General features: G+C 43.6%; 1 protein-coding gene across 7 annotated transcripts in view; it reads right to left on the bottom strand.

The window, feature by feature from the left end:
* Positions 1–20,940, bottom strand: part of CFAP61 (cilia and flagella associated protein 61) — a 238,393-nt gene that overhangs the window by 130,913 nt on the left and 86,540 nt on the right. For all 7 annotated transcript variants that reach the window (XM_070472210.1, XM_070472212.1, XM_020878437.2 and 4 more), the window contains exons 14-17: positions 15,817–15,943; positions 10,104–10,181; positions 7,288–7,494; positions 4,583–4,717 (exon numbers count right to left, since the gene is read on the bottom strand). In XM_070472210.1, coding sequence (XP_070328311.1) covers positions 4,583–4,717; positions 7,288–7,494; positions 10,104–10,181; positions 15,817–15,943 — 547 coding nt within the window. The remainder of the gene's footprint in view (positions 1–4,582; positions 4,718–7,287; positions 7,495–10,103; positions 10,182–15,816; positions 15,944–20,940) is intronic.

The raw sequence follows: 20,940 nt of genomic DNA, 5'->3' as shown, positions 1-20,940 counted from the left end.
AAAAGGAGAGATGGATTGACACTCTCATTCATTTAGAATACTCTAAATCAACACAGAGAACCAAAGTGATTGAAGTGAATGACAAGGAGCATCTCCTGGTACTGAAGCAAAGGGAGGAGCTTTTTAAGTTCAAAGCAGATTTTCTGGTGTTTATTATCACAAGTAAGAGTCATTTAAAACGCCAGTCTTGGAAAGGAAAGCATGCCTCAGACACATCTGCCCCTCCCAAGGGATTCCACAGAACAGGTCCAACCCCAGCAGGGCTGTTCTTCTCTTGCTCCCTGGGGCCGGTGCATCCTCCCCCATCCCTGGTTTAACCAACCCCAAGAAGATCCCCTGAAGGAGGGCATGGCAACCCACTCCCGTATTTTTGCCTGGAGAATCCTCATGGACAGAGGAGCCTGGCATGGGCTTGCAAAGAGTCAGACACGACTGATGAGCACGAGCATAAAGCAGTCCCACGAAGTGTCCCAATACTGACACTAGACCATAAGCTCCCTGAGGGCAGGGACCCTGTCATGGTCATCTCTGAATCCCTAAGTGGGAGGCAGGAAGGAAAGCAAGTCAGCTTGCACAGAGAATCACCCCAGAGTAAGTCAAACTGCTCCATAGTTTGTAATTAATATAGTCATCCATTCAACCAAATTTTGAGTATTTCCCTGATCATGGTTCTCATGCAAGTGGGCCACACTGATTCATTTCATTAAAAATTCCCATCAGAACAATTCTCAGAACGCAAATGCACAGGCCGACGAGACAGCCCATTCAAGATGAGAAGCGAGTCTTCTCGGTCCACGCCATGTGGATTATGGTCAGGAAAAAGCCTCCCTTTATCCATGAATCTACTGGTTGACTGGCAACATGATGAATCTTCTGGGCCCAGCCCTGTGATGTGTGATGAAAATCATTCACGCATTTTCCAGGTCCCTTCCTGTGACCTGACATGAGTAGGCTGTCAATTGATACGAACTACAGGGCAGGTTTGGTGGAAGGGACATGATTCATCTAGACCAGACAGCAGCATCCTGGCCTCGGGGTGGGAGGGGGCGTGTTTCTCTGCCATGCGATGATGAATTTCAATCACTGCTGGCTTGTGCCAGCGTCAAATTGGCAACCCACCGAGATGAAACGCTTTCTATCCCATTACTCATGCCTGGGGTGATCTGTTCCCTTGAAGACTGGCTTGCCAGGTGAAAGCTAGGGAATGGATGGTCAGTCTGAGATGGCTTAAATGGGATAAAATGTATGAGAGGCCAGTGCCCAGAGAGAGAAACCTCTGTGAGGGAGCTGAGTCCCAAATGAAGCTCCAGGCACACAGGGGAGTGTAAAACTTAAAGGGACAGAAAGGGATTCGTTTAGTCAGACAATCCGTCAACTTCAGCAGCTGCAATACTATTTGCTCTGCTAAGAAATCAGTGTGCTTAGGACCCTGTAGACATTCCTTTTAGGGGCTTCCTTCTGGCGGTTCAATGGTAAAGAATCTGCCTGCCAATGCAGGAGATTCAGGTTCGATCCCTGGTCTGGGAAGATCCCACATGCTGAGAAGCACCTAGACCCGAACACCACAACTACTGAGCCTGTGCTCCAGAGCCCGTGCTCTGCAACAAGAGAAGTCACTGCAAAGAGAAGCCCCCGTGCAGTAACAAAGACCCCGCACAGCCAAAAATAAACAAAATCATCTTAAAAAAGAAATTCCTTCTGAAAAGTTTCCATCTGGCTCACCTTGTCTCAGATAAACAGCCTAAAACATTAAACCCACCTACAACCTTTTTAAAATTTAAAGTAATGTGACATAATAGCATTTTAATGTTTGAGCATCCAAGCTCATTCCATGTGGATGATGCTCTCAATAATCCTTTGGTTGTACTTCAAGACTTCTACATTTTGACTAAATCTAGGTCTTTACTAAAGCCTTCTTGAGAATGAGTACAGCAGCAAGCAGCAGTAAAGTACTTCTTTAAAAAATCAGAATTCACTGTATACCTATGGCTGATTCATCTTGATGTTTGGCAGAAACCAAAACAACACTGTAAAGCAATTATCTTTCAATTAAAGATAAATAATTTTTTTTAAAAAAAGAAAAAAAAATCAGAATTCACCAATGCAGTAAACCATACAGCACAAAGCAGCAGATACCGAGCACCAGCCACACCATGGCTGACTTTCTGGAGTAGGAATTCAAAAATCCATCCTGTGCTGCGTTTTGAAATAAGCCAAGGCTCTAGGGCGGGGGGGGGGGGGGGGGGGCGGGGGGGGCAGCACACACAGAGATAACCACAGAAAAGCTTATTAAATGTGAGCAAGGATTTCAACTCGTAGAAATCTGGAAAGCTATGGTAGGGTTGTTGTTAATGAAACAGAATGTTTTCTTTGGCTTTTTTCCCCACCCGGAGTCCAGCTCACCTCAAAGTCATCCAGTTCTGGAGATTCCCAGGGGTGGGAGATGATGGAGGTTCAGGAATGCTGCTCTCGACACCAAGTCAGCAGCCCTGAACTGTTCCCTGTCCCTCCAGCCGCACACTCGTGCCCCCCAGTGACCAGCTGAAGGCACTGGGGCCATGGGCTGCCACTGATGTCTGGGGGCTTCTCCTGGCCCAACTGTGTGGTCTACCCAAACTCTAGTGCATCTCAGCAGTGGGTGCATATAGGCAGCACCTCTCACACAAAAGCATGTCTGTACCTTGCGCCTGTGGGCCCTTCTCCTGGGATCACATGACGTCAGACAAGCCATGTTTCAGTGATGGGTAGAGATGAAGCCACCCTCCCTGACCCCAACACACTCTCCTGGATCTCATTACGAAAGTCCTTTCCCCTGGTCTCCCCACCCCTACAGGCTACCTGGTGGCTGAGCTGGTGGTCCTGCAGATGGGCTTGAGCCCTTTCCTTTTTAGATGTGATGCTGGGGCCCTGCTACCTAACAACACACCTGTGGTCCTGGGTGAAGTGCTATGTACCTGCTGCAAAATGATAAAGGAGGAGGGGATATTGGGTGGGGACACAGTAGATGCAAAACTGGCCAAGAGCTGAAACTTGCTGCAGCTGAGGGCGGAGGATCTGGGACTTTCAGTGAAGCTCATCAAGTGGGCTGAGACGGGGGCCCATCTTTCTTCAGAAGCTTTTAGAGCAAGGTTGCCTGTGTGCTCAGTCCTGTCTGACTCTTTCTGACCCCGTGGACTGTAGGCCGCCAGGCTCTTCAGTCCATGGAATGTCCCAGTTAAGAATACTGGAGTGAATGGCAATTTCCTCCTCCAGGGGATCCTCCCAACCTAGGGACTGAACCCACATCTCCGGCATTGGCAGGTGGATTCTTTACCACTGTGCCACCTGGGAAGCCCTCTAGAGCAAGACAGAGTAATTCAGGGTCTGTGAAATCTAGTAAGAAAATAATAAGACTTGAATTTGGCCTCTGTTTTTAACCTCCTTCTTTCAGGAAATCATGCTTCATAAAACTACCAGTCTATGAGGGATTGTACACTAAAAAAAGAAGATTAAAGTCTCTTGGTTTGGTCGGGGGAATCTCTTTTCTATCACAGGATTCGCTCTGCTTCTTGTGGATGCCTCACGTTTTCCGTGATGAAGACTGGGAGAGGGCAAAGAGGATTGCTTTGTTTTCAGTCTCTACTCATAGACAAAGTTAGAACTTATCAGAAAATAAATTAAAAATTTCTGTTTAATTTTATAATTTAGAGATAAATGTAGGACTTACAGCAACCTGGGTCACAGTCGGCAGTTGCCTCGAAGATGGGTCTTGGTGGAGCACCCCCCCCCCACCCCCAGCAAGTAAAGCAGGAGCCGGGGACAGTGTGGTGACGACTTTGGGCAGCACCAGGCTTCTCTCCAGTTGGTCTGAGCACCACATGCAGCTCTGATGACCAGCTCCTTGGCTAAAGGTTTGGAGAATTTAAGCTTTGCACTCTTTTTCTCTCTCACAGAGAACAAACGTCAGCCCACTGAGGGCTGTCTTTCTCATTGATGCGGAAGTGTGCACAAACAGAACAGGCTCACAGCCAAGTTCCTGAACATGGCTGGCCCTGTGTGTGTGGCTGTTTACACGTACACTTCCACTTGAAAGCAAAATCTAGGCTCTGTGTGGTTCCTTCTCTTGTTCTGCTGGTAAGGGCGGCCCAGGGCTGTCATTTTAACGTCCCCCGCCCCCTCCCCGGCGCTCCCACCCCACACACCGCCGCCCCCCAGGGCAGCGCTGACTGCCCACGGAAGAGTGAACAAAACCCAGCTCAGACTCAGCCCCGACGTCCTAATGCTCCCAGATACCGGTTCTCAAATCGTGCAACGAAAGCTTGAGGGAAGGGGCGTGTGCTTTGCAGCAAGGCGGCAAAGCCCACAACGATGCTGGGAGGCTGACGCCAGCCCCATTGGTCCTGAGATGCAGGGGGCGCGTCACAAGGACCCCTCGGCGCCCTGCTCCGTGCTCTCCGCGGAGGCACCACCCGAGGGCAGGGGCCGCGGGGAGCCTGGGCTCGGGGATGAAGGAGCCGCCCCAGGCCCCCGTTCCAGCGCCGCCCCATCTGCCACGCCCCGCCGTGCAGGCACCGGGCCCCGCCTGCTGCCGCCGGCTACCCACCGTGTCCTTGGAGACCTCCTTTGATGGAGCGTTGATGCCAAGCTTTTCCAGGGGATAGACAATCTGTCGTCGGGGCCGCACGGGAACCAAGTAGTGGAGGGCGGACGTCAGCGAGTGAGCCTTGGGGCTCTGGACCTGGGAGACAGCAACCTCTATTTTAGCCGGGAGGGCGTGGGAGCCCGAGCGCACAGATGCCAGACTCGACAACTGGAGGGCGGGTGGGGGGGAAAGGGGGAGATCGGCAAATAAACAAACATACTCTTCGAGCAGAGGAATGAATTGTAGATAATGCCTGACACTAATGAAGATAATTATGGGAGTAATTGCATTACTATCTCTGTGGGAATGACAGATAAACAAGTGGTTTGGTTTATGGGATTTTTCAGCGCAAGTATTTTCCCCAGGAGGATATTCTCCACAGTGATCATGAATCAGCTTGATTTGACCCCATTAATAAGCTGTGTTATCTGCATCCTGGTAACCTTTGTGTCTTTGGCACAAACTGCCTTAAGAAGGCATGTAGATTAAAAAAATGTCATCTGAGGGGCAACAGGGCAGGGATGCGAACAACCTCATGTTTGTGAAAGTCACTGCTACTTCAACTGGACCTTTCTGGATCAAATGAGTGTTTTAAAATCAAAGGATGAAACTGGAGAGGTGGGGGTGAGGTAGGGGCTGGATTAGATTATTTTGATTTATATTCATCCTAAATTATGAGCTGGATTTACGCTTACTGAAATGGGCTACAGTAAATCATGCTTTAGGTGGATGCTTTAGATATTAATGTTACCCAACTTAAGAGCTTCTAGAAGGGATTTTTTAAAATCCTTCACCATTGAACTTCACCTCCTGATATTACACGCTGAAAAGAAGAACCTTGGGGTCTCTAGCCAAAGCTCTGTTTTTAAGCCTGGACAAGTTCTCAGCGCATGTTCTGGCAGGAGATTGTGGAGAAAATTGTCTTCGTTGTGTCAGTCAAGAGTTCACTTTTATTGCTGTCGACTGGGGATTTATAGCAGAATTTGGAGAGTCTCATTTGCACTATTTGGAATTGCTTCTTGCACTTGTTTAAATGGATGTGTATAAATCAACCAGAGGTGTAAACAGAGAGGAAATCTGTTTCCAAGTGTGTTTTTATGTTATATACACAATAGTGCATAAGATGGTGCTAATTCTACACCACGAGGGGAATATGTGAACACCCATTGAGTTCAGTTCAAGGTACCACTTTTTTAGGATGGACGCAAAAAGACTCACCAACCTGGCACATGCAGACACCACTATGAATAAAAATTGAGAATTTAATGTCACATCCTGAAGGTCACCAAGCTGGCACTTGGCCAAATGGGAAGTGCAAAGCAATTGCACAGGGCCATGCTTTTCAGGCAAAGCTGTTACACTTCCCATTTCATGAGTTCAAATCTGGGGCATTCATGTTACTGTTGTGCTGTGTTTTAATCAGAAAAAAAAATCATCTTTTGAGCCTATTCTCCATTTGCTACCAATCTTTCCCATGTTTTTCCTTCTTTCTTCCCCGTTTCTTCTGTTCTTCCAAAAGGCATTTGTCAAATAAGATACATTGGTAAAAATTACTGTTATGTGCATGTACCCATGTACCTTAGATTGTTTTCAGTTGAATAATTCAGAGCATTTTAAAAAATCCACTTAGCTCATTGTGGTAATTAAGAAGAAAAGTGACAGTGTCAGAATCCAGGCAGAGCCACAAACAGATTATGGGACAATTTCAACCTAGTCTGGGGGTTCAGCTCCCAACAGCCCTCAAATCTATCTTGACACTCTCAGTGGCAGAGGGACCATCTCGCAGGAAAGAATGGCCTGGGAGTCCAGCTCTGAGAAGCCTTTGCCTTCGAGCAAACAGGACAGTGAGTGTGTGTGTGAGCACAGGTTGGACTCTTCTAGGCACTGGAGGTCGAGCTCTGAACAGGACAAAAAGCTCCAGCTTCACGGAACAATACAGAATGCGAGCTAGTGAGAAATGCAATGAAGGAGACTGAAGCAGGATGAACAGAAGCAAGAGCTTCCGTGTATACACATAACAAATGCTATGCAGACATAGAGGTGTTTCACTACATAAAGGTTGCATCAGTATCACTTATCTTTACTTTTCATCCATCACTTTTACGGGATGTTATAGAACTAGTTTGGAATGTCATGATAGCATACCAGTATTCAAGATTGAACTGATTTATCCTATGAGTTCACTACTGGAATGTTCTTTGCCTGAAGAACATCATGGGACATTTCAGCATTCACTAATGTATGTGAGAGATAATTTGATTCTTACGTCCCTTAGGACACTTTTCCATAGCTTGCCATCTCTGTTTGGTTGATATGGAAAAGCAAACAAATTGTTCTATTAATTGTATGGGTTGTGATGGTTTCAGAAATTCAAAGCCTTCTGGGTTTTCCCTAGAGTGTGTGAAAAGGACCAAATTCAGTATGATCATTTGAAATTCAGAGTCAAAATCCATATATAGTCAAATATACATGTATCATATATACATGTATCACATGTGTATATATATATGTATCATATGTGTATATATATGATGCATGTGTCATATATATATATACATATATAGTCAAAATCCATGGAATGAGGAAGAAATAAAATATTGGCACACAACACGAATGACACCGTGGACGCTTATCTGCAGGAGAAGTGACTGAGGACACTCTTTTACCTTGCTTTCCTTGACTTGTGGGTAAACAGGGTAGTAGAGACAAGATTTGTATCCTAAACGGAGGATCTCCTTGAGAAAAAACTTGGTGTAGTGCCGGAAAATGGGATTCAGGACAAAGTGATACAGGTGTCCGTGCTCTTCACGCTGGTGGTGATTGAAGTAGATGAAATCTTCAATGTTATAGTGAGATCGGATATACTCTATATCCTAAAAAAAAAAAAAAAGAGGTGAGAAAGGACACCTAAGAGGGTTTTAAACAAATGGCATGCATCCTCTAAGAAACATCATTTAAAAATAACTTTAAGGGCATGCCTTTCCCTTCTCTTCCTAAGGAGCCAGGGTAGAGACTGAACTACACCTGGTGGGACTAGGAAGAGATCTACCCCAGCATCCACTCTAAATGGCATTCATCCTCGGGGAGAAGAGTTGAATACACATGCCCAAAGATATACACACAAGGATGTTTACCACAGTGAGGTTTTGAGTTGTGAAAACAGGGACTCAGTCCTGCAGTGGATGCTGCCCGGACGCCCTTTATCAGCTCACAACAGCCATCTCAGCAAAGAACTGCTCTGATGGTCATGCTTAGGTCGATCTTCAAGAAGTTTCCCTGGAGAGACCTGGAGCGTGAGCTAATGATTCTCTCCTGCATTATCATGTTCCAGCATGTGGCCAGAGGAGTGTCTATTTAGCTGATCCCCTCTGGATGGACATCTAACTTGTTTCTAGGGCTTTGCTATGAGGAAACACACTGCCCTGTGCACCAGACCCAGGGCTTCTCTGAGCGAAATGCCCAATGAAAGAAAAAAGAGATGAGTTATTTTCTCCTATTACTTACTAATCTCATTTTCATTGTTAATTTTTGAAAAGCTAAAAGCTTAAGTTTCCTGAAAGTCACCTGCTTTGATGGCTTACTTCTGGAGGATGGCTCAGAGCTTTGGAATTTGTTCCTCACAGCTGTGCTAACAACCTAGAGAGCCTTGAGTCCCAGCTTGTAGGCAGCCTCCCAGTGGCCAGATCAATGTCATGGAGAAGCAGATAAACACACCGTCAAGGAGACCATGCCAGCCATTCGCACTGATCATTTAATCTCTCATTCATGACATGGACAGACTTTTCAGGTAAACTGAGAAATGCAAAAGATCAGATAGAGAAATATACCACTCACTCCAGAGGAAACAGAGGTTATCCAGCAAACAGAAGATAATTAAAAAAGAAAATTCTACCAAATGTTCTCAGAGATACCAAAAAGGATCTCACATAAAATATAAAAAACAAGCTGCTACAAAAAATAAAGGAACAATAAGAGAATAAGGAAGGGACTTGGAAGTTAAATACATGAACTCTGAACTTAAAATTCCAGTAGAAGTTCTGAATAGACATGGCTGAACAGTGCATTAGGAATCTGGAAGACAAAAATCAAGGAAATCTCCTAGAATGAAGAGTAACAAGTACAAGAGATTAAAAAGTACAGGAAGAAAGATATGAGACAGCGAAGGGTCAATTCCACTTAAAAAGGAATTTAAGACAAGGAGAATACTGAAAATGAAAGAGAAGAAATAATTAATGAAATCATGGAAGAAAGAGGTTCACAAGCTCAAAAGAGACATAAGATACTTTACAAGAATTTCAGGAATAAAAAGGAAAAGGGAATTCTCAAGAGAGAAAGCAAACAAACATACATTTATTTACATCAGATTGTATTTTACCTGGGACATTGGCTACTAGAAGATGATGAGAGTAAAACCAACACTCTGATGAGAAATCATTTGCATAGGAATTCTATACACAGCTGAACTCAGGTGTAAGGACAGATGAAAGCTTGTATGTGTGTGGACTCAGAGACCCACCCCTCTTCCACCCTCTCTCCAAAAATTCTTAAGGACATATTGAATCAAAAGAATCTAAGAACAAGGATAGTTTGAATACATTGAAGAAATAAAGTCACATGAGCATATCAATAAATGCCAAAACACATTTAATAAAATTCAATATGCATGCACAATAAAAACTTTTAGTGAACTAGAAAAAGGAGAGAAGTTCCTTGATATCTTCCAGAAGCTATGTTCCCAGGTAGGAAGTCTCAGTATTATATTTATCAGTTCTGCCTAAATTGTTCTGTAAAATCTACATAGGCACGAATAAATTCATAGTAAGTGCTACAAGGTTTATCTGGAAAAGAAAACAGTCAAGTAAAACCAAGAAATTTTAGGTAAAGAAAACAAATAAGAGAAGACTTCCGTACCAGATACCAAAACACATGATAACGCAATAGCTATTAACAAATAAATCTATGGAATGGAATAGAGAGTAAAAATAGACACAGACACATGGAAATTTAATAACATAAAGACAGCATTTTTAAATCAGCAGGGAAAGAATGGACTGCTCAGTAATAAATACTTTGGAATAATTGGCTGTGCATTGGGACAAAATAAAATTAGATGTCCACTTAACAACAAACACACACGATGCATGTTATTAAGTGCAAGAAAGGATGTTGGAAAGGATAAATGCATAATTCTCAATAGAGTAATTCTTTGGGGAGAGAGCTGGGACTTTTTTTTGGTGTTGGGACGTTATTTGCATTTTTAGAATGTGAATGTTTTCATGTATTCTTTGTAACATTTTAAACATTTTGACTGAAAAAAAAAAAGTGGCTGCCAAGTGGGATGCAAGCAGATCTATAGCCTTCGGGAAAAAGGAGACATTCGCAGTAAATAAGTAAAAATGAAACTTAGAAAAGGGACATCGTGCGTTGATTCAGGAGAGGAAAAGGCGCAGTAAAGGGAAGTCATATCCACTTCCCAGCTTACCATTTCATTTCTGATCACTGCAATGCCGACTACCTGTTCTGCAACTTCAGCTACAAATACCTGAAGTGGTGTTCCATCCTGGAAAGAGAAGAAGATGCTTTAGGACCTTTCAAAATATTGCTGCTAATGTTTCTGTAAGCTGTCCTTAAAGGGTTTCAACCGTGATCATAGAACAACAATGATAAAGCCACCATCCTATCACCTTCTGGGCCAAGTAATATGTACAATGCCCTCCTTGATTGCATTTAACCCTCACTTCAACCCTATGAGGTAAATATTACCATTTTGTCTCTACTTCATTTATGAGAAAACAAGGCTTGGGAGTCCACCTTGACAAGATCTCCAACTACGATGGAATAGATCTATTGATTCCAACCATGTGCTTTTGACTGGGAATCTGTATTCCTGCCAGGATAATCTCATAGACAGAGGAGCTTGGCAGGCTACAGTCCCTAGGGTCACAGAAAGTCGGACATGACTTAGTGACTGAACAACAACTGTTTTCTTTAGCACATCAGTGGTTCTCACTGTCAGCCCAGGAGCCCTGTGTCCTGAGGACGCCAAAGAGCTTTGGTTCATGTCTGCGATGTCTGCTACTACTTTCTGTATTAGAAATTAAAATTAAGAAAATTCTGGATTCTTCTATGAATTTTTGTTGAATTTATTTGTTAAAGCAAATTTTTTAATTTGACAAAAATATTTAGAGAAATATTTAGATGACACCACCTTTATGGCAGAAAGTGAAGAAGAACTAAAGAGCCTCTTGATGAACGTGAAAGAGGAAAGTGAAAAATCTGGCTTAAAACTCAACATTCAGAAAACGAAGATCATGGCATCCAGTCCCATCACTTCACGGCAAATAGATGGGGAAACAATGGAAACAGTGAGAGACTTTATTTTCTCAGGCTCCAAAATCACTGCAGATGGTGACTACAGCCATGAAATTAAAAGACGCTTGCTCCTTGGAAGAAAAGCTATGACTGACCTAGACATCATATTAAAAAGCAGAGACATTACTTTGCTGACAAAGGTCCATCTAGTCAAAGTTATGGTTTTTCCAGTAGTCGTGTATGGGTGTGAGAGTTGGACCATAAAGAAAGCTGAGTGCTGAAGAATTGATGCTTTTGAACTGTGGTGCTAGAGAAGACTCTTGAGAGTCCCTTGGACTACAAGGTGAACAAACCAGTTCATATTAATGGAAATCAACCCTGAATATTCATTGGAAGGACTGATGTTGAAGCTGAAACTCCAATACTTTGGCCACCCGATGCAAAGAACTGACTCATTGGAAAAGACCCTGATGCTGGGAAAGACTGAAGGCAGGAGGAGAAGGGGATGACAGAGGATGAGATGGTTGGATGGCATCACCAACTCAATGGACATAAGTCTGAGTAAGCTCTGGGAGTTGGTGATGGACAGGGAAGCCTGGGGTGCTGCAGTCCATGGGGTTGCAAAGAGTTGGACACAACTGAGTGACTGAACTGAACTGACAGATTTAAAGAAAAGAATAGCATTGTTTCCTATTTTTGCAGATCTCGAATGCGTGGCTTAATGGAAGACAGCTGGATTCTCACATCTGCTTCTGTATTCAATCTGTTGTAATATATTAGTTTGGTTGAAATGAATACCAAAAAAATCTGTCTTCATAAGGACAGTAGTTGGAAAAAGGAGATGTATTTAAACAATCTTTTCAGATAATCATGGATATTCTTCTTTGATGCTCCACCAAAAAGTAACAGGTCTTAAGTATTGTATTAAAGATTTGCTGCAGTCTGGATCTGAAACCTATCAGTGAATGTCCTACTACATTGAAATTCACTGGTCTCTTCTTCACTTTGAATCTTTTACCTCTGCATGATTTTGTAATATCATGGCCTGTCTACCTGGAAAATATTGGTTCGCCAAGCTTATGTAGATTTCCCAAATGCTGACCTATTTTTAATCACAAAATATCAAAACACTGCATTTGGTAATATCACCATCAGCTTCATCAGAAAACCTGTTTTTAAGTTTTTGGGGAGCTGTCAAGCTTATGATGGCAGATACTGATTTTCTAAAAGTCTAAGTTTTTCTTGAAAGCTTGGACTTCATCATAGAGGATACATGCTGTCAGTTGTCTTCGTGGAGTGACCCTCTCACCTTGTTCACTTTGAAGAAAAAGTCTGCCAGCTCCCCAGGACTAAATAACCATATTTTGTCTGCCAGCTGCTCTGTGACAGCAGTGCTGCAATTCAAACAACCTCAGAATCATTTTTCTTCAAACCACCATCGTGCTTCAGTCTGTGGCCCAAGAGCAGTATGGGCAAATCTCATTTTGCTACACAAAATATGGCAAATACATATACTCAAGGACTGAGGCTTAGTAAGTTAATAATGTTTACAGCTTCAAGGAAAACTGGCTCGCATTTTTTTTTCTGAATTTTAATTAAAATGTCTATGGAGATAGCTGCAGATTCACCAGCAGTTATAAAAAACAATACAGAGAGATTCCTTGTACATTTTGCCCTGGATCCTATAATGGCAACCTTCTGCAGAACACTAGCATGATGTGACAGGCAGGGAAAGCACACTGATGTGATTGTGTGTGTGTGTATGTGTGTGTGTGTGTGTGTGTGTGTGTGTGTGTTCAGGTCTATGTAGTTTTGGCCTCTGAGTGGGTTCATGTGCCCACCATTGCAGTCAAGATACTAGACAGTCCAACACAAGGATCTCTTGGCTTGCCTATTGTACCACACCTGTCTGCCCTCTGCCCCGCTCCCATCCTTAACAAGTGATCTGTTCTCCAGCTCTAAAGTGTTATCATTTACAAAATGTCATACAAGCAAAATCATACAGTATATAACCTCTAGGGACTGGCTTATTTTTCCATTTAGCATAATTCTCTAAACATTTTCTAGTGGTAAAGAATTCACTTGCCAATGCAGGAGATGGAAGAGACATGGGTTGGATCCCTGGGTTGGGAGGATCCCCTGGAATAGGAAATGGCACCCTACTCCAATATTCTTGCCTGGAAAACTCCATGGGCAGAGGAGCCTGGTGGGTGACAGTCCATGGGGCCGCAAAGAGTTGCACATGACTGAGCAACCGATCACACACACACACACACACACACACACACATACACACACACACACACACATACACACACACACACACACACACACTGGAAATTCACCCAAGTTGATGCATGAATCAACAGTGCATCCCTCAACAGTACAGAGGTCCTTAAAAAACTAAAAATAGAATAACCATATCATCCAGCAATTCCACTTCTGAGTATGTATCTGTAAAAGATGAAAACCCTGATTTGAAGAGAGACATGCACCCCAATGTTCACTGCAGCATTATTGACAATAGCCATGACATGGAAGCAACATAAATGTCCATCAACAGAGGAACAGAGAAATAAGATGTGATACTTATATACAATGGAATGTTACTCATCTGTAAAGAAGAATGAAATTTGCCATTTGCAGAAACATGGATGAACCACCAGAGATGATCTTATTAAGTGAAGTAAATCAGACAGAAAAAAAAAATCTCATATAATATCACTTATTTGTGGAATCTAACAAAAAATGATACAAATGAGCTTATTTACAAAACAGAAGCAGACTCACAGACATGGAAAACCACCACAGTTACCAAAGGAGAAAGGGGAGATGGGAGAGATAAGTTAGGAGCTTGAAATTAACTGATATACTGACTGGCTGGCTCAGTCACTCAGTCATGTCCTATTCTTTGCAATCCTAAGGATTGTAGCCCACCAGGCTCCACCGTCTGTGGGATTTTTTTCAGGCAGGCATACCGGAGTGGGTTGCATTTCCTCCTCCAGGGGATCTTCATGACCTAGGGAATGAACCCACATCTGCTTCGGCTCCTGCACTGCAGGAGAATTCTTTACCACCAATCCACTGGGGAAGCTCAACTGATACACATTACTATATATAAAACAGATAAACAACAAGGACTTACTGTATAGATATACATATATTTACCTGAATCACTCTGTGGTACACCTGAAACCAATATAACATTATAACTCAACTATACTTAAACGAACAAAAATACAGTACATCGTTTGCTACAGCTGAGCACTATTCAATGGCATCCCCACCAGCGACAGAAGAGTGACCCAATTTCCCAGCATCCTTGCCAGCACCGAGCGTTGTCCCTCTTCTTAGATTTAGCCTTTCTGCTGGTGCACAGTGACCTCCCATCATGGGCTTTCTGTTCCTGTTGCTGCTGTGAGAGCAATCTCGGTGACCACTGGCAAGTTTGCTGCCCCACCCCCGAGCCACATCGAGGTCCCTGAGGTTTTTCCCACCACTGCTTTTGCATCATCAGAGCGAACATCAATTCGGCAGAAAAGGAAAATAATTTCTTACTCTTCTTAGGAGGAGAGTTTTAACCTCACAGACTCCTTGAATGTCTTGTGGACCCCTAGAGTTCCTTGGAACCGCTTTAAGAACTGGACCACTACGTCATACTCTGTCAGCCAGCCAAGAGGGAAGGAACAAAAAAAATATATAAACCAAAACCAAAAGAGACCAAGACAAACCAAAACAGAAAAACATGTGCTGAAGGGAAGTTTTAATTCAAGGCCTTTATATTTATTAAAACTCTCACCATGTTTGTGTTTGTTGCCTCCCTCTTGATGAGTTTTAGATTGACTGAATGGTTTATTCAAAAGAGCCCATAACTGGGAACTCGCCAGATGACCTGAGAGGTGGAATGAATAAACTGGGGTATGTTCAAATAATGAAGTACTTTGTACACCACACTGTGGATGAACCTTACAGTCGTGGCTGAGCAAAAGATGCTTGGTGTCAGAAAACATATTGTCCGATCCCTTTAAATAAAGCTCAAAAGCCAGGTATTTAAGAAGTGAAGGTAGTACTAACCTGGGGGGAAGGGGGAGTCACTAAACAAGAACTTGAAAGGGACTTCTGGTGGGCTGGGGTTAGTCTGTTTTCTGCTTATTCAAATTGGCGTGTTCAAATTGTGAAATCCATCAAACTTTTTTTTATTGGTTATGCTTCAGTGAAATTTGTTTTAAATAAAATTCATCAAAACAGTAATGAAGCCTTTTCCTAACCACATGCATTCTTCCACATCTGGAGGAAGGTAACTGGCATGGTTCTTAAGAAGGCAGCGATGACGTAAGAACCACTGCTAGCTTGTCCTTTGTTATGCCAAATGTATAATGTACTTACTGTAGCATAAAGAGAGCCCCAAATTTGTCACACAGGATCTTCCCAGCCAATCTGATCCTTGAGGATGCAGCCAGCTCAACAAAAGGGTATGGACCAACCCATCATCCAGAGGGTGAAATGGGTGCTGCTGGGATGGGCACCAGGGACCCAGGGATCCTCTAACCGGACTCAGATGTGCCTATTCCAAGCACTGGGGTCTCATTTTCTTACATGTTGCCTAGATCAAGTTCAAATTTTCTATGCCTGAGATAAGGATTTAGGGCATATCTGGTCAGCCCCCATGGGGCCACTAGTGAGAAAAACAGCCCCAAACTTCTTTAAACCTCAGTTTCCTTGTTCTTTTTTTCTCCCTCCCTTCTCCTAACCCCACCTCTGTTGCTCCCCACCACCCAATTCTCTAACAAGGCCCGAGAAAACTTCGGGATGGAACCTACACGGCTCATAACGGTACGAAAGCATGGGGAAAGGAAGCCAATCTGGAAGTAGCAGGTACTTACAGGGTCCCTGCGAGCCTCGTTGTACTGCTTCAAATCCTCCAATATGCTTTTAGACGGCATGAGGGTGCTGACGAGCTTTTCAACACCAGGAGTGTCCGAGAGGGTAGCTAATCTTATTTTAATGGTCCTGGGTAAGAAGAGGCACATTTTCTTTTTCAGCTTACAGTACTAAAATACATATTCTCCCTGTCCCCCAAATGGAGACAAGATTGTAACAGATCACACTTACATAAAATAATATCCAGTAAAATATTTTTATATAACATTGGGATTTAATTAAAAAGTAACTCCTCATTCTAGAAAACATTCATTTAAAAAGTGCAAAGAATAAGGTTAAAAGAAAAAGAAAACAACAACACTGACTGTAACCATTAACCAAACAACACAAAGTCAAATTTTAAATTTATTTCATTTAAAATGTTCAGCACCATGCTTTATGTCACATTTGCTTCACACATAAAGCCAAATTCTTTGTCAAATTTATAAAGTATGTTAAGAAGTTAAGAACTTACACTGAACCCAGGCTGGCTTCATAAGTCTTAAATTTCTTAATAATTTTATCTTTGATTTCGTGTTTTTACATGAAGTCTAGGAGGACAATGGAGCATGTTCGGGGCTTGATGCCTTGGCTGGCACGTGGTACCCACCTCGCCAGCTCCCACGATGGTTTCTCCCCCATCTCTGCCCTGTGATGGCTTCCATCCTCTGCCAGGGTGACAACTGGGTGCATCAGTGGGGAAGCCCCACTTTGAGCGATCCTGCCCCCTCCTCGCTGGGGTCCTGGACAAGGGCCTGGGGAGGATCAGCATCAATCTGTGCCCCTGGAGTCTCTAATCAGAGCAAGGTGGTGGCTGTCCGCACCCAGGGCAGGCAGTGCCACAGTGTGTTAGGCTGGCCACTCAGTGTAGAGCTCCAGCCCACCCCATACCTAGGTATGCAGGGCATCTGAGTGCCTGCTTGCTATGGGATGGAGCCGTGGACCCACGTGAAGGGGAGGTGATGTCTCCACCTTAGGCTGGAGGCTGGGCCCTGCATACAGTGTAGGGTTCATACAAGACATGCTCTCCAGTCACTAGGGGGTTATTAGTGTTATTATCAAATAGGACAAGGCTACTCCTCCTACAACTAATAAAGTAAAATACTCTAACCTACTTTGCTTCCAACTGTAGTGAATATTTGTGCTTATGTTTTAATGTTCGCTTCCATTCTATGGGCAAAGCAGCACATTTGTAAAGAACAATCTACATATATAGTTAACTGATAAAAAATGATCAATTCCTTTGTCTCTAAGTTGTGTCCAACTCTTTGTGACCCCGGGGACTGTAGCCCACCAGCCTCTTCTGTCCATGGAGTTTTCCAGGCAAGAACAGTGGAGTGGGTTGCCATTTCTTTCTCCAGGGGATCTTCCTGACCCAGGGATCAAACCCATGTCCCCTGCATCTCCTGCACTGACAGGCAGATTCTTTACCACTGAGCCACCAGAGAAGCCCCAATCAATTGCTATCACCTGAACAATAGAATAATAATAAAATTGGGAAAAGAGTACGTCAGGACTGTATATCATCACCCTGCTTATTTAACTTATATGCAGAGCACATCATGAGAAATGTGGGGCTGGATAAAGCACAAGCTGTAATCAAGATTGCCAGGAGAAATATCAATAACTTCAGATATGCAGATGACACCACCCTTATGGCAGAAACTGAAGAACTAAAGAGCTCTTGATGAAAGTGAAAAAGGAGAGTGAAAAAGTTGGCTTAAAACTCAATATTCAGAAAACTAAAATCATGGCATCCGGTCCCATCACTTCATGGCAAATAGATGGGAAAACAATGGAAACAGTGACAAACTTTATTTTCTTGGGCTCCAAAATCACTGCAGATGGTGACTGCAGCCATAAAATTAAAAGACACTTGCTCCTTGGAAGAAAAGTTATGACCAACCTAGACAGCATATTAGAAAGCTGAGCCATTACTTTGCCACCAAAGTGTGTCTAGCCAAAGCTATGGTTTTTGCAGTAGTTAAGTATGGATGTGAGAGTTGGACTATAAAGAAAGCTGAGCACCAAAGAATTGATGCTTTTGAACTGTGGTGCTGGAGAAGACTCTTGGGAGTCCCTTGTACTGCAAAGAGATCCAACCAGTCCATCCTGAAGGAAATCAGTCCTGAATATTCATTGGAAGGACTGATGCTGAAGTTGAAACTCCAATACTTTGGCAACCTGATTCGAAGAACTGACTCATTTGAAAAGACCCTGATGCTGGGAAAGATTGAAGGTGGGGGGAGAAGGGAATGACAGAGGATGAGATGGTTGGATGGCATCACCGATTCAATGGACATGAGTCTGAGTAAGTTCCAAGAGTTGGTGATGGACAGAGAAGCCTGGTATGCTGCAGTTCATGAGGATGCAGAGTCAGACATGAACTGAACTGAACTGAATAATAGAAACAGCATGAGCAATTTTTAAGTGAAAGATAAGAACATGGTTCTGACATGGCCACCTTGTGCCAAAATCTAGTTCAGATGTTCCTACTTGTATCTCTCCACAAGTTTGGAATGAGGAGTTTCGGATCATCATTCTTTCATTATCAGATCTGTGCTGGGTCTCTTCCTCTGTCCCACAACCAGGCACAGAACCGGGAAGGAGACCACGCCCCCAGTCCACCACCTGTTCTGCAGGTTACCTTGCACAACCTCCCCAGAAGTGAACATGTGCTTACACCAAGACGGTTTAGGCATTTTCTCCTCAAGGGCTCACCCATGGTTCTAGAGCTGCTCTGAATCAGAGAGGAGCTTAGCTATGGTTGTCCACCCATCCATGGGGCTTCCTCCAGCCACAGAAGAAGCAAGTTCTCCCAAGAGGGTCCTACATGGGGCCCCCTGGTTTCCTAACCCTTCCCTGTGGCCCTTCACCTCCCCAAGTCACTCTGCCCTCACATGTCCCTCCTCTGCTGAACTTGAATGTTCAGGAACTGTCACCTCTCCATGAAGAAATGATGTCATCCTCGCCCACTGGTCCCTTCTTGGATCTGGAAAGTTTTGTTTCATAAGAGATTTTGTTCTCCTGCTTTTGGTAGATTCTGGCCTCAAAGGTCAGATTTTATAGCATTTAATCAGACTGCATGCATAACAAAATAGAAAATCATACATAAAAGTAGAAGGAAAAAGATTTAACAGTTAATTTTTCAACTTCAAGTTCAATGAATGAATGGTTTTAGACACGTAGAAGTCAATGCGTATGTCGTCACTCAGTCTTGCAGAATATAGGGTGGTTTTTCGACGCCAGTGAATTAGATGCCAGAAGAAAAAGCAATTTGAATCTTTCTGCATTTCAAAGGAGTGATCTATGTAATAGAAACATAAAATAATTCGACAGCTATCAGCATTTCAGTTTAAACCAAAACAAAATGATAACCACAAAATAAAGTTTCTCTTGGCTTCTATTCAAGGAAGCTGGTTAAAAGCACCAGAAAGACTGATAGCCCTAAACCATTCTTAGTGACAACGTGGGCCTGAAACAGGTAGAATGGTGATGTGCTAGAAAAAGATGACCACCAGGCATGAGTGAGTCACCCATGGAAAAGCATATAAAGCAAAAACACTGAGGGAAGAAACCATTTAGAAGCCAACTCCTATGGGCATTTTTATTTGCTGAGCAAAGTTGACAATAAGTAGTATGATTCAACTTAGAGGTCAATGTTTATTCACAGAAAATAATTTCTGGCACCAAATATATACATACATATATATATATATATATATATATATATATATATCTCAGTTGGATGAGTAAGTTTGAAACCTAGTCTCCCAAATTAAAAGAAAAATGGCAAATTTCAGAAAAACATGCTTTGGAAGGGCAGGAAGATGGAATGAGCAGTTGGTTCGTCCAAACGTGTGTCCTCTGGTCATGAATAAAGAGAAAAGCCCATGCAATGGTGGCTCAGATGGTAAAAAATCCACCTGTAATGTGGGAGACCTGGGTTCGATCCCTGGGTCTGGAAGATCCCCTGGAGAAGGAAATGGCTACCCACTCCAGTATTCTGGCCTGGAGAATTCCATGGACAGAGGAGCCTGGTGCACTACAGTCCATGGGGTCGCAAAGAGTCAGACATGACTGAGTGACTTTCACACACACAACAGTGAAGGACAGGCAAGTGGAGGAAAGGAAAAGGGGTCCTCATACCACACCCCCCCCCCAGATTATATAAGCAGGCACCGCTGAGATCACTCGGTGAAGAAGAGTGTTAAAAAGCATTCAGTTTATGCACATTCCAAATGAAAGCTAACATAAATGCTGGGAAATGTCCTCTCAAAGACCAGTAGCCACAAATGAAACGAGAGGGGCCCCCTCGTGGAATCTGTTGACAGAGAGGTGACACCGCTAACAACCGAGCGATTTGTCCCTGTGCTCAGCAGCCTGGCCAGAGGGCAGGTGACAGACATAAATATAATTTCCCAAGGGAAGAGGAAGGCGATCCGGTGGGAGCCGAGGACAGAAGGTCATGAAATTTAGAACAACCAAACTTAAGGGCAAGAACAATCCATCCCAGATGTCAAGAGAAGTGAAGCAAAAACTGGAAGAACACGGAGCTATTTAAAGCCACAGCTCAAAAAGTGGGGCAGTGGAGGGCAGTGGAGGGCCACAAGGCTGTTCCGCTGCCTCCTGCCCTCCGCCCCCACACGTCTCATGCCTCTTCACGTTCACCCTCATCACTGCCCAGTCCGTATCTTCCCTCTCCCCTTCCTTTCTATCTTCCTCCTCTACCTGGAATGCAGGTAGAATTTAAAGAATTAAAGATGTAGGTTTGCTCTAGAGAACAATGACCTGCTGCCACGGCCACAAGAGACATCCCCTGTTGGTGACACACACATGGGTTTTGAGGGACATCCCTCCCTACACGCAAGCACAGATTCCAAGCAGCAAGGAGTCAGCAACAAGAGTAAAAGTGCAAAGGAGTCACAAGACTAACACACTGAGACCTGGGTGAGCAGTGGTGGGTGGGGTGTCAATGAAACTCAGAGCAACAAAGGAAAATTCCCAAAGAGGGCTCAGTGACAAAGATCATGATTTTCTAAGGACATGGAAACTATTTCCACTTGAGAGTCTTTAACTTTTTCAGA

This window comes from Odocoileus virginianus, chromosome 9, assembly GCF_023699985.2.
Source record: "Odocoileus virginianus isolate 20LAN1187 ecotype Illinois chromosome 9, Ovbor_1.2, whole genome shotgun sequence".
Lineage (NCBI taxonomy): Eukaryota > Metazoa > Chordata > Mammalia > Artiodactyla > Cervidae > Odocoileus > Odocoileus virginianus.
Note: the sequence above shows the minus strand (reverse complement) of the source record. Positions and strands in the feature narration are given on the sequence as shown.